Source organism: Neoarius graeffei, chromosome 9, assembly GCF_027579695.1.
Source record: "Neoarius graeffei isolate fNeoGra1 chromosome 9, fNeoGra1.pri, whole genome shotgun sequence".
NCBI lineage: Eukaryota > Metazoa > Chordata > Actinopteri > Siluriformes > Ariidae > Neoarius > Neoarius graeffei.
Window position 1 is genome coordinate 63432199 of NC_083577.1, and position 12844 is coordinate 63445042.

A 12844-nucleotide genomic window follows, 5' to 3' on the forward strand; every position below is an offset into this window, starting at 1 on the left:
CTCAAGAAGAAAAGAAATATATCACAATGGAAAAATAACTTCGTTCCGCCCGAATAAGTTCCAAATCTGTGCTCAAATCAGAATTTAAGGGAGTTGTACTCAATAATGTACAATATGACTCGGGTAGTCAATGACATGGACAGGCTTTAATTTTCAAACAAATTTTGCATACACTGTACACACACAATCTTGCCTATAAATACCCGGGGGAAATGATGGGAAAATTGTCATTATTGAAGATGTCACGCCTACGCCAAAATCAACGTGAACAGGCCATCGGGATGTTGCGTGCCGGAAGTACACAGACAGAGGTCGCCCGGCACTTCGGTGTTCATCATTCGACCATTTCCCGTTTGAGTCAGCGTTACAGACAGACAGGGAGCACCAGGGATCGTCCACGCCCTGGTCAGCCTCGAGTCACGACGCCAGTTCAGGATCAGCACATCAGGCTAGCTCACCTCCGTGACAGATTCCTGACACCCTCAGTCACTGCTGCTGAGACCCCTGGACGACACAGACCCAGAATCTCCAGCATGACGGTCCGAACATGGACCAACTGTCACTTTGAATTTTTTTATTGTGAATTAATTCTTGAGTTTGACAATAAATGTCCTTTATCGATGTTTCAAGATGTGTGTGCATTACATACAATATCATAAATTTCAAATATATGCATGGATCTAAAGTGATATCGTGTTGAATTCCATTGTGCATTTTTAAAGTTACTTAGCATATTATAATATTGATGTTGGCACGATCATATAACCCCATAACAACAGGAAATATATGTCTAGCTAACCCTGACTGTGACTGAGGTGTCTCATGTATATTTACAGGCTTTCCAGGACACATGGGAATTCGGATTTATTCGTGATATTTAAACTGGACACCTTGCTCACCTCTGCAGTCTCTGAAGTCGGAGTGTGTGGCGGGGTAATGTTTGCAGAGTCTCTCCAGGATTTGTTTATAATGCAGCAGTCTGTGCAGTGGCCTCAGAATAAACACATTTAAGGGCACGTAGCACACCTTCTGCAGCTCAAAGTCTCGACACACAGTTTCCAGTCGCCGTGGTGCGCGACACGCCGTTTCCAGTTCACTCACACACTCGGAATGCTTCTGCAGCTGAGCCGTCAAAAGCTAAGAGGGTGCAGTTGCACACATGCACGCTATTTTCAGGTTAGGTTTTTAAAAGATTTTTTTTTTTAAATCATTTGAGAACAACGCTACAAAACTATTTAACCCATTACGTCTCCTAATGATTAAAATATAAGACTCAAAGATGGAGTGTGCTGGAAGAATTTTACCTTCAGTCCCTGGGTGTTTTTCAGCATGATGTCCCCAATACGCTGGTAATCCCCCTTAATGTGGGCATTTGAACGGCCTTCCCTGCGCACACACACAACAACCTTCTTGTTTTGGGATTTAAACACTTGACCTGAATCAGTAACCATGTCACCAGGTTAAGTGTGCAGTGATCTGGATTACCAGCAGGTGTCACTGTTGTAGTGGTCCCTGACTGCACAATGACTTATCAACGTACGTGTTCTGTATCTCACTTCCAGTTCACTACTGTAAACGGGTGAACTGATAAAAGCAGGTTCTTATGCATATATGAAGACCGTCTCTATAGAGCTCCTGCTTTAGCCAAACCACCACACGGTGTTCGTGTGAATCCGGTGAGGAGGCTCAGACAGGGTCAGAGCATGGTAAAGGGTAGGAGGATGATGATGGTGATGATGAGGAAGGCAGTATAGCTCTGTTATACCTACGATGTCACATCTCATCAGTGTGAACTGGACAGCGCTGGGTGTCATGGAAACCCTGGACCTTGAGGCAAGCAGGTTTTTCCACTGGGGATAAGGTGTTGCCAAGGAAACCGTGTGTGTGTCGGTGTATGTCTTAACCCCCTTATTGGTATTCATACACAGCTCAATTCTACAATGATGAAAATTACTAATAATACAGAACTGGGATGGATATATGGATATATATATATATATATATATATGGATATATATATATATATATATATATATATATATATATATATATATATATATATATGTGTGTGTGTGTGTGTGTGTGTGTGTGTGTCTAACCACAGTGCAAGTCTCTGCTCCAGCTCTTTAAGGAAGTCAGAGTGGTAGGTGTGCAGCGGTTCAAAGCTGGATTTCAAAAGGTTCCTTAGAGACTCTGGAGCGCCCTCCTCTTTCGCCAGTACACTCTGAAATGACTGCACGCGCGCACACAAGCACACACAAACACACCATCCTTTAAATCCTCCAATATATTAACAGGTTAATACACACAAACGGCAAAATACACAAAGCGCACACACAAATCACATCATTTCTATATTAACAGCTAATTCACAGACATCTTTGGCAGAGACTCTTCATAACTGAAGCAGAAATAATTAAAAAAAAAAAGATTAAAATGTGTGTTACAATGAAAATGTACAATTATTGAATTGGTGAAGCTTTACGCAAGATTTCACAATTATAAAAGGAGGCTCGAGTGACAGCATATAAAACAGTCAGTGGAAAAGTGTTTCAGTTTTTTGGGTTTTTTTTGCCACTGGAAACACTTGGGAGCAGAGAAATTTGCTCTTTGTGGCTTTGGGCAACATAAGAAACTACATCTTTGCCTTATTAACTTTGAGAGAGAGAGAGAGAGAGAGAGAGAGAGAGAGAGAGAGAGAGAGAGAGAGAGAGCGCTGCTATATTCTAAGTTGATAACAGGAACCGACTTGTTTCGTGGATCTCATCTCATTATCTCTAGCCGCTTTATCCTGTTCTACAGGGTCGCAGGCAAGCTGGAGCCTATCCCAGCTGACTACGGGCGAAAGGCGGGGTACACCCTGGACAAGTCGCCAGGTCATCACAGGGCTGACACAGACACAGACAACCATTCACACTCACATTCACACCTACGGTCAATTTAGAGTCACCAGTTAGCCTAACCTGCATGTCTTTGGACTGTGGGGGAAACTGGAGCACCCGGAGGAAACCCACGCGGACACAGGGAGAACATGCAAAATCCGCACAGAAAGGCCCTCGCCGGCCACCGGGCTCGAACCCGGACCTTCTTGCTGTGAGGCGACAGCGCTAACCACTACACCACCGTGCCGCCCAATTATTAATTTATGATTAAATCATTAAAAAAAATGTAATTGTTGGTTTACTGTCATGGTATAAGTGGAAAGAAATAATTCAGGACATGTGACAGGAAAACATTCGTTACTTATTGAACTGTTTCACTTTCACGGATTTTTTTTTTAAAATAATGACATTGCTACATTAGTGAGCAAACCTGAATACAAGTACAGTGCATTGTGAAAATGTTTTCAAAAACACACTCGGAATACATTAGCCCTGGTTATCACATGAATCACAGGGTTGATGCTGAGCTACTGCATGCCTGTGCATGTGTGCATACACTGCTTGAGTGGATGAGCTGCAAGATAGCAGTCCTGTACAGGACTCGGTTAACAGGGGCAGCCATGGCCTGAGGTTGGGCTGAAGTGCCCTTGAGCAAGGCACCCAAACCCCCGACTGCTCCCTGGGCGCATAGCTGCCCACTGCTCTGGGTATGTGTGTGCGCTCACTGCTTCAGATGGGTTAAATGCAGAGGAGAAATGTTTCTGTGTGCTCAAGTCTGTGCTTGAGTGTACATGTGACAAATAAAGGCTGCTTCTTCTTCCACTCAACTCTGGCTTTAAACAGAAACCCCCAGAGAGCACGAGACTGATAAGAAAATCAATCAGTCCTGTCCCTAAAGCACACTACAGCTCCAGCTATCTGATCCAGTTATCACCTCACTACAGGCTTTCGAGATTAGACATGCACCGATCTGATACTGTACACTGGAACCAGGACCGATACTGGAATGGAACAACGGAAGAGTACAGGGATGAGTCAGTTTTAACGTAGCTTCGCATCTAATTCGATGCTGTATTTCATACCATGAAGGTGAAGTATTGACTTACACCACACCAGTCATGCAAATAAACAAGGGACATATCAGTGTTGTAGTCGAGTCACTAAACCTTGAGTCTGAGTCCAGTCTCGAGTCTCCAGTATCCAAGTCACTTAAAAGAAAAAAAAAGAAAAAATTCGAGGTCAAGTCCAACTCAAATCGAGTCCAAGAACAAGACTCCAACCGCACCACTCGACAGTGGCTGTTTTAGCACCATTAATATTAATTTGTTCCTGAACATGACATACAAACAGGTGAATGTGCATTCTCTTTATCAGGGAGTGCAAAGTATTCTGTCAGAGATGGTTGGGAGACAGATGTAAGTGCAGAAGGGTGCGTTTATTAATAAAAGTGAAGACAGGTAAACAATCCAGAACGGCAGGCAAAACAGTGAAACTGGCAATAGGTCGAGCGAGGAACAAACAGGCTATCGTAGACTCGGCAGAATCAAAGACAAGAAACAGGAAATCAGGGATCAGGAAACCAAACAAGGAAATAAGGCTCGGTAATGTGTCAGCAACGCAACTCAATACTTCGCAAAGCACGTGTGTTTTCACAGGTTTTATATAGGCGTGCTGATTGCGTCTTAATCCTGTGCAGGTGCGAGTCGTTTACGGTGCATATGTGACAGTCCGCTTGGCACGCGTGCTGTCCGGAGCGCGCCCGAGAGTCTCTGATGCACATGCCAAGGCGCACAGGTGTGACACTCTTGCACGAAATTAGTACAAAAATTAATGTAGATATAAATATCTTGTGCCAAAATATGAAGGCATGTCACAAAAAATAAAGAAAAAAAAAAATCAGAGTCCTCGTCTCCCATTTACAAGTCCAAATGCAGTTGATGCACGAGTCCAAGTCATCAGTGCTCAAGTCCAAATCAAGTCACAAGTCCTTAAAATTAGGGCATGAGTCGGACTCGAGTACAAGAACATACTGTCCAATAGCACATCATTATAATACCTTATGATGAGTCACATAACTTCAGCAGATGCTGTTATAAGGGAATTTTTTTTTTTTAAATCCTCAACCAGGTGATATCACCTCATTAACATCCTGAAGTGGATAATTTTCCAAGAAGTCCTAAATTGTTTTATTTTTACAAAACTTTTACAAAAACAAGTTTAATTTATGAATGAATTGCATTTGAACTACACTAACATTGTAACAGCTACAGTGCCTTGCAAAAGTATTCATCCCCCTTGGTGTTTGTCCTGTTTTGTCGCATTACAAGCTGGAATTAAAATGGATTTTTGGAGGATTAGCACCAATTTGATTTACACAACATGCCTACCACTTTAAAGATGCAAATTGTTTTTTTTTTTATTGTGACACAAACAATAAGATGAAAAAACAGAAATCTGGAGTGTGCATAGGTATTCTCTCCCCCAAAGTCAATACTTTATGGAGACACCTTTTGCTACAATTACAGCTGCAAGTCTCTTGGCGTATGTCTCCATTAGCTTAGCACATCTAGCCACTGGGATTGTTGCCCATTCCTCAAGGCAAAACTGCTCCAACTCCTTCAAGTTCGATGGGTTGCGTTGGTGTACAGCAATCTTCAAGTTATGCCACAGATTCTCAATTGGATTGAGGTCTGGGCTTTGACTAGGCCATTCCAAGACATTTAAATGTTTCCCTTTAAACCACTCCAGTGTAGCTTTAGCAGTATGTTTAGGGTCATTGCCCTGCTGGAACAAGAACCTTCGTCCCAGTCTCAAACCTCTGGCTGACTCAAACAGGTTTTCCTCCAGAATTGCCCTGCATTTAGTGTCATCCATCTTTCCTTCAGTCCTGACCAGCTTTCCTGTCCCTGCAGATGAAAAACATCCCCACAGCATGATGCTGCCACCACCATGCTTCACTGTAGGAATGGTGTTCTCAGGGTGTTGGGTTTGTGCCACACATGGCATTTCCCATGATGGCCAAAAAGTTCAATTTTAGTCTCATCTGACCAGAGAATCTTCTGTGTGTTTGGGGAGTCTGCCACATGCTGTTGACCAAACTGCAAATGTGTTTTCTTAAGCAATGGCTTTTTTTTGGCCATTCATCCATAAAGCCCCACTCTGTGGAGTGTACGGCTTAAAGTGATCCTACGGACAGATACTCCCATCTCTGCTGTGGATCTTTGCAGCTCCTTCAGTGTTATCGTTGGTGTCTTTGTTGCATCTCTGATTAATGCCCTCCTTGCCCAGTCTATGAGTTTTGATAGGCAGCCTTCTCTTGTCAGGTTTGTAGTGGTGCCATATTCTTTCCATTTTGCTATAATGGATTTAATTTGTGCTCCCTGGGATATTCAAAGTTTGGGATATTTTTTTATAACCCAACCCTGATCTGTACTTCTCCACAACTTTGTCTCTGACCTGTTTGGAAGCTCCTTGGTTTTCATGTTGCTTGCTTAGTAGTGTTGTAGAGTCAGGGTCCTTCCAGAACAGGTTGATTTATACAGACATCATGTGACCAATCATGTGACACTTTGATTGCACACAGGTGGGTCTGAATCAACTAATTATGTGACTTACGAAGTACGGTAAATTGGTTGGACCAGCTCTTATTTAGGGGCTTCATACGAAAGGGGGTGAATACTTATGCACACTCCAGATTTCTGTTTTTTCATCTTAATTACTGTTTGTCTCACAATAAAACAACAATGTGTACCTTTAAAGTGGTAGGCATGTTGTGTAAATCGAATGGCACTAACCGCCCAAAAATCCATTTTAATTCCAGCTTGTAATGCGACAAAACAGGACAAACACCAAGGGGGACGAATACTTTTGCAAGGCACTGGATAAACACAGTCGTTGCAGCACTAGATTTTCCTCTTCTCTCACCGAAGACAAAAAAGGAGCTTGCCATGTTCGAGATACCACAAAGTACAAATTACTGTTATGAAGACTTATGTGGTGGTGAACTTACTGACTCACAAACTTGCAATATTTATTTAAATGTCATTTTCTCATAAGAAAATTGTTTTATCGTGAGATAAAGCTCATTTTCTTATGGTCGTTATTTATTTATTTTTAATTTTATTTAATTTGTATTAGGTCGTTATGTATTTTTATTTATATTTTTCATTCATTACTAACAAAAGGAATATATATGTGAAATCACGTGTGATGTCTGGGGCTGCATGTACGCCACAATGATCAGATCAGCGTGTATATATTGTATAAATTATTGCATCTGTATTATAAAACAGTGAGGACCAGCACACAGTCCTGGTGAAGAGAAGCAGGCAGTGATTGCTGAGACCAATCTCTCTCTCTCTCTCTCTCTCACACACACACACACACACACACACACACACACACGTCCAAACGGACACTTCTAGCCGTTACTGACATGAGGCATTTTAACAAAGAGCCTTTTGTTGATCCAGACACACATACAAACATACATATGGCCTCCAATTCATTCTTCCATTACCAAGGTGATGAGCTCCAGATCCTTCAGGTAGGTTCTCTCCGTGGTGAGCAGCTCTTTGGCAATGAAGTAAGCCTTGTCTGTTGGAAATCTCTGTATTAAACAATCACAAAATCATTGGTTTCAACAGCAACACAGCCATTTTTAACCAAGTCCTACTGCCTAACGTTTAGTCTCACACCAAGTCACTATTTGGCAAAGGCAGCCACGTCTGCACTAGAGCACTGCGGTGTGCGGAGTCATGCTCCAGTTAGAGCAGATGCACAGCGCAGTGCCGTAAGGGATAATAACTGACACCTGGCTCCTGTTCGGATTTTACACCAAGGCAGATTTCAGAAGGTTTGTTCTAATCCAGTAACACCAACTGTGTTTGGTTAAGGTCATGGCAGAAAGCTGAATTTTCCAAAGTAGTTCAAACAAAGCATGTGCGCAATCAGCATCGACAAGAATTTTAACAAGTTTCCATGCTATACAGGAGTAAAGAACCGAAAAGATCGACTTGACTCACTGGGACTGCCAAAAGCATTATAAGGAAAATTATTTTGCATAATGGGGAACACCTCAGCAAATGGTATTTTGAGAAGTTAAGGTGTAATTATGGTATTTTAAGAAATTACATTAAATTAAGCTGTGAATCTGGACGATTTTTCTTTTCGGCGTTCCCTTAGCCCTTTTGGTTGGATATTAATGTGTATGTATAAGGTCTTACAGGTTACAATAAAAAGCAGAGTGGCTCAGTTGTGGCCTGGTCATGGAGAAATATTAAAAGCCTTTTGGAAAAGAGCATGCATACCTAATTAAATAATATTGGGTGTCGGTTTTTTCGTGGTATATTAAATATATTCCATTCAGCTAGCATGATATTGAACGAGTCGAAGACTCGTTCAATATCATGCTAGCTGAATGGAATATATCTGATATACCACGAAAAAAAGCCAGCCAATAATAATAATAAATTCCTTTCGGGTGTTCAACGCATATTTCTCTTTCAAAATTCTCTCAAAATCTTCCGTATTTAACGACACAAACCTGTCAGCCATGTTTGTTCACAAATTGTCACAGTCGCTCGCTAGCGTGGAAGTTTTACGTCTCCGACGTGTCCCTTTTCCTGTTTTTCGATGTCCGTTGGTATGCTTTTCTCTTGCATGAAGAACATCTAATGAAGTTTACGGCTTTCTTTTTCCCGGTGAACAAAGAAACGCTTCTGCGCATGCGCAGCAGAAAACACTCATTGGATATCTGCATCAGCTCCAATGTGTGACATGTTGTCTTGACAACCATGCAATATTATAAACCATACTGTACGCTCATTCTCCATTGGGTAGAGTGACGTAATGCATGTAGGATAAGCGATATGCTAACAGTATTGCATGTGATCAAAGCAAATGAATGAGACCTGCTAAAAAGGAATAGTTTTTATTCCACTGAAGAAAAAAAAAAGTGTCCATTTCTCCAGTGTTGGAAAACTGGATTATATTGCATAAGAATATTTTATGTCTGTTTCATCATATACATCTTTAATGTTACAGTGTCCCAGGCAAGTTTAGAATTTGAGTCATAAATCAATCAATCACTCAGTTTACTGACACATTACAACTTCCTTTAGGCTACCAGTATATTCGAGTTTTGAGTAAACATGTTCACTTGTTCAGTACAGAGAAATTCTTGTCCATGGTAAATCTCATATACAGTGGTGCTTGAAAGTTTGTGAAACCTTTAGAATTTTCTAGATTTCTGCATAAATGTGACCTGAAACATCATCAGATTTTCACACAAGTCCTAAAAGTAGATCAAGAGAACCCAGTTAAACAAATGAGACAAAAATATTATACTTGGTCATTTATTTATTGAGGAAAATGATCCAATATTACATATCTGTGAGGGGCAAAAGTAGGTGGACCTTTGCTTTCAGTATCTGGTGTGACCCCCTTGTGCAGCAATAACTGCAACTAAACGTTTCCTGGTAACTGTTGATCAGTCCTGCACACCAGACAGAGGAATTTTAGCCCGTTCCTCTGTACAGAACAGCTTCAACTCTGGGATGTTGGTGGGTTTCCTCACATGAACTGCTCGCTTCAGGTCCTTCCACAACATTTCGATTGGATTAAGGTCAGGACTTTGACTTGGCCATTCCAGAACATTAACTTTATTCTTCGTTAAACATTCTTTGGTAGAACGACTTGTGTGTTTAGGATCATTGTCTTGCTGCATGACCCACCTTCTCTTGAGATTCAGTTTATGGACAGGTGTCCTGACATTTTCCTTTAGAATTTGCTGGTATAATTCACAATTCATTGTTCTATCAATGATGGCAAGCCATCCTGGCCCAGATGCAGCAAAACAGGCCCAAACCATGATACTACCACCACCATATTTCACAGATGGGATAAGGTTCTTATGCTGGAATGCAGTGTTTTCCTTTCTCCAAACATAACGCTTCTCATTTAAACCAAAAAGTTCTATTTTGGTCTCATCCGTCCACAAAACATTTTTCCAACAGACTTCTGGCTTGTCCACATGATCTTTAGCAAACTGCAGATGAGCAGCAATGTTCTTTTTGGAGAGCAGTGGCTTTCTCCTTGCAACCCTGCCATGCACACCATTGTTGTTCAGTGTTCTCCTGATGGTAGACTCATGAACATTAGCCAATGTGAAAAAGGCCTTCAGTTGCTTAGAAGTTACCCTGGGGTCTTTTGTGACCTCGCCGACTATTACATGCCTTGCTCTTGGAGTGATCTTTGTTGGTCAGCCACTCCTGGGGAGGGTAATAATGGTCTTGAATTTCCTCCATTTGTACACAATCTGTCTGACTGTGGATTGGTGGAGTCCAAACTCTTTAGAGATGGTTCTGTAACCTTTTCCAGCCTGATGAGTATCAACAACGCTTTTTCTGAGGTCCTCAGAAATCTCCTTTGTTCGTGCCATGATACACTTCCACAAACATGTTGTGAAGATCAGACTTTGATAGATCCCTGTTCTTTAAATAAAACAGGGTGCCCACTCACACCTGATTGTCATCCCATTGATTGAAAACACCTGACTCTAATTTCACCTTCAAATTAACTGCTAATCCTAGAGGTTCACATACTTTTGCCACTCACAGATATGTAATATTGCAGGGGTTCTCAACCTTTTGCAACCTGGGCCCCACCAAAGCTGGTTCATTGCAGTTGGGGGCCCCTCTTCTCGCCCCGCCCCCATCCCCCCCCAAACACACTCACCCGCAGTGACGCCACCTGACCTACAGCACCTTATATCGACCGATAGATAGATAGATAGATAGATAGATAGATAGATAGATAGATAGATAGATAGCTAGCCCTGGGCTAGATTATTATTATTATTATTATTATTATTATTAGTAGTAGTAGTAGTAGTAGTAGCAGCAGTAGTAGCATTATCCATTCCATAGAAATACATAGGCCTATTATCATTATTAGGCTATTGTTATAATTGGCAGTAGCACCACATTTCTAATCTGCTTTCGGGCATTATTATAATTATTATTATTATTATGGCCTATTATCATTACTAAGCTGTTGGCAGTAGTACAAGACTTATGTTCTTTCAGGCATTATTATTATTATTAGGCCTATTATTATTATTATTATTATTATTGCTGTTGTTGGTTGTTGATATTATTATTATTATTATTATGCTATTATTATTAATAGGCATCATTATTATTATTATTATTATTATTATTATTATTATTAGTGTTTTTATTAGGTATTTTATTAGGCTTATCATTAGCTGGCTATTGATATCATTGGGAATTGGGACCAGGCGTGAATTTAGGTTTTACTTTTAACTGTGCCTTTGTGATCTGCATTTGCGTTAATGCGAGACCTGAGCCTGCTTTGCCTTACAAAGATCCTCGATTCTTGGCGAAATGTTTGACAAGCACAGTCTCAAGTCATCCTCAATTTGCGCACGATTGCGATATTTCGTTTTGAGCGCAGTCATTTTTGAAAATCCTGCCTCACACAAGTAGGTCGATGCGAATGGGATGAGCAGTTTCAAGGCTACGTCACACAGTTGCGGGTACTCCTGCATCAGTGCTGCCCAGAATGTCGAAAGAGGGCATGAGGTGAAGACTGCCTTAAGTCTACTGTCACTCTTCAGCTCAATAAGCTGTTCCTGCATGTCAACTGGAAGTTCGTCAGCAGTACACACAAATGGATCTCGTACCCACGCAAAAGAGCGATAATCCTCTGTGAAGTATGCCGCAAACTGTTTTCTCATTACCGACAGGTGCTCTGACGCTGCTTGAAAGACAGATGAGAAATCGTGGGAAGTGCCTGCATTACTGATAAAGTCTGCAAGGCTTGGGAACATATCACAGTTCCCCCGACTGATGCGGCCACACACACAAGATTTTATGATAGATTTTATAATAGTATTGATTTGTATGTAATAGTCCAATGTCCTGCATTTTGACATGGGTAAATGTGTTGCATCTGCTTAGCTACTATAGCCTGTTAGCCCCAGATTTTTTTTTCCCTCCATACATGAAGCCTACTCGCGACCCCCCTGGAGTACCTCCGCGCCCCACCAGGGGGGCGCGCCCCCCCGGTTGAGAACCACTGTAATATTGGATCATTTTCCTCAATAAATAAACGACCAAGTATAATATTTTTGTCTCATTTGTTTAACTGGGTTCGCTTTATCTACTTTTCAGACTTGTGTAAAAATCTGATGTTTTAGAGGTCCTATTTATGCAGAAATATAGAAAATTCTAAAGGGTTCACAAACTTTCAAGCACCACTGTATTCTACAGATGCGGCAGCTAGAGATATCCCATTTAAAAGTTCATGTGTTCCAGCAGCATGTGTTACAGACCTGCTGGAAATGGTGCTGGCTCTCTCACCTTCCTCCGATTTTCCTCTTCATCATCTGTGCGCAGAGTGCCGGCGTCGTTCAGGAGCGGGGAAGTGAGCGGTGATGGCTGCTGATCATCCGGGCTTGGACTCGCACCGTTCAGCTCATGCGCACGGCGATGACCGTTCACCAGAGACATGGACAAATCTGGTAATTCTACTGTATGGTGGAGATAAAATAGCCAGACGGAAAGGGAGGAGAGAAAGAAAGAGGTTTAAACAAAACACTCAGCCTCCCTCTAATCATTATATGATATAAGCATATATTAAAGAATCTCATGTGGCTCACTGTTCTCGTCACGGACTCTGTCTGCCTATAGAAATACAAAGTTCTTGTGCAAAACATCTGTGTTTTGTGTGCATGTTTGAATATTTAGCAGTGTTTAAGTATGGCCACTTACACTCCAGTCTCTATCCCTAACACCCAGGAGAGTGAACTCAGTACTTGCCCAACAGCGCCTCCTGTGCTCCCTGTCTGCTGCGTAGCCATGTTAAAACAAAACAGCCAAGAGAGCAGCTCGAGACAGCACACACACACACACACACACCCTAATACAGTGCAATGG

General features: G+C 41.6%; 1 protein-coding gene across 4 annotated transcripts in view; it reads right to left on the reverse strand.

The window, feature by feature from the left end:
* LOC132891931 (FERM, ARHGEF and pleckstrin domain-containing protein 1-like) overlaps positions 1-12844 on the reverse strand; it is a 135504-nt gene that overhangs the window by 26975 nt on the left and 95685 nt on the right. For 3 of the 4 annotated variants that reach the window (XM_060930070.1, XM_060930071.1, XM_060930068.1), the window contains 5 exons: positions 12269-12438; positions 7402-7491; positions 2100-2233; positions 1305-1386; positions 900-1137 (listed from right to left, as the gene is read on the reverse strand). In XM_060930070.1, the coding sequence (XP_060786053.1) occupies positions 900-1137; positions 1305-1386; positions 2100-2233; positions 7402-7491; positions 12269-12438 (714 nt within the window). The remainder of the gene's footprint in view (positions 1-899; positions 1138-1304; positions 1387-2099; positions 2234-7401; positions 7492-12268; positions 12439-12844) is intronic. The other variant, XM_060930069.1, reaches the window with a different exon arrangement.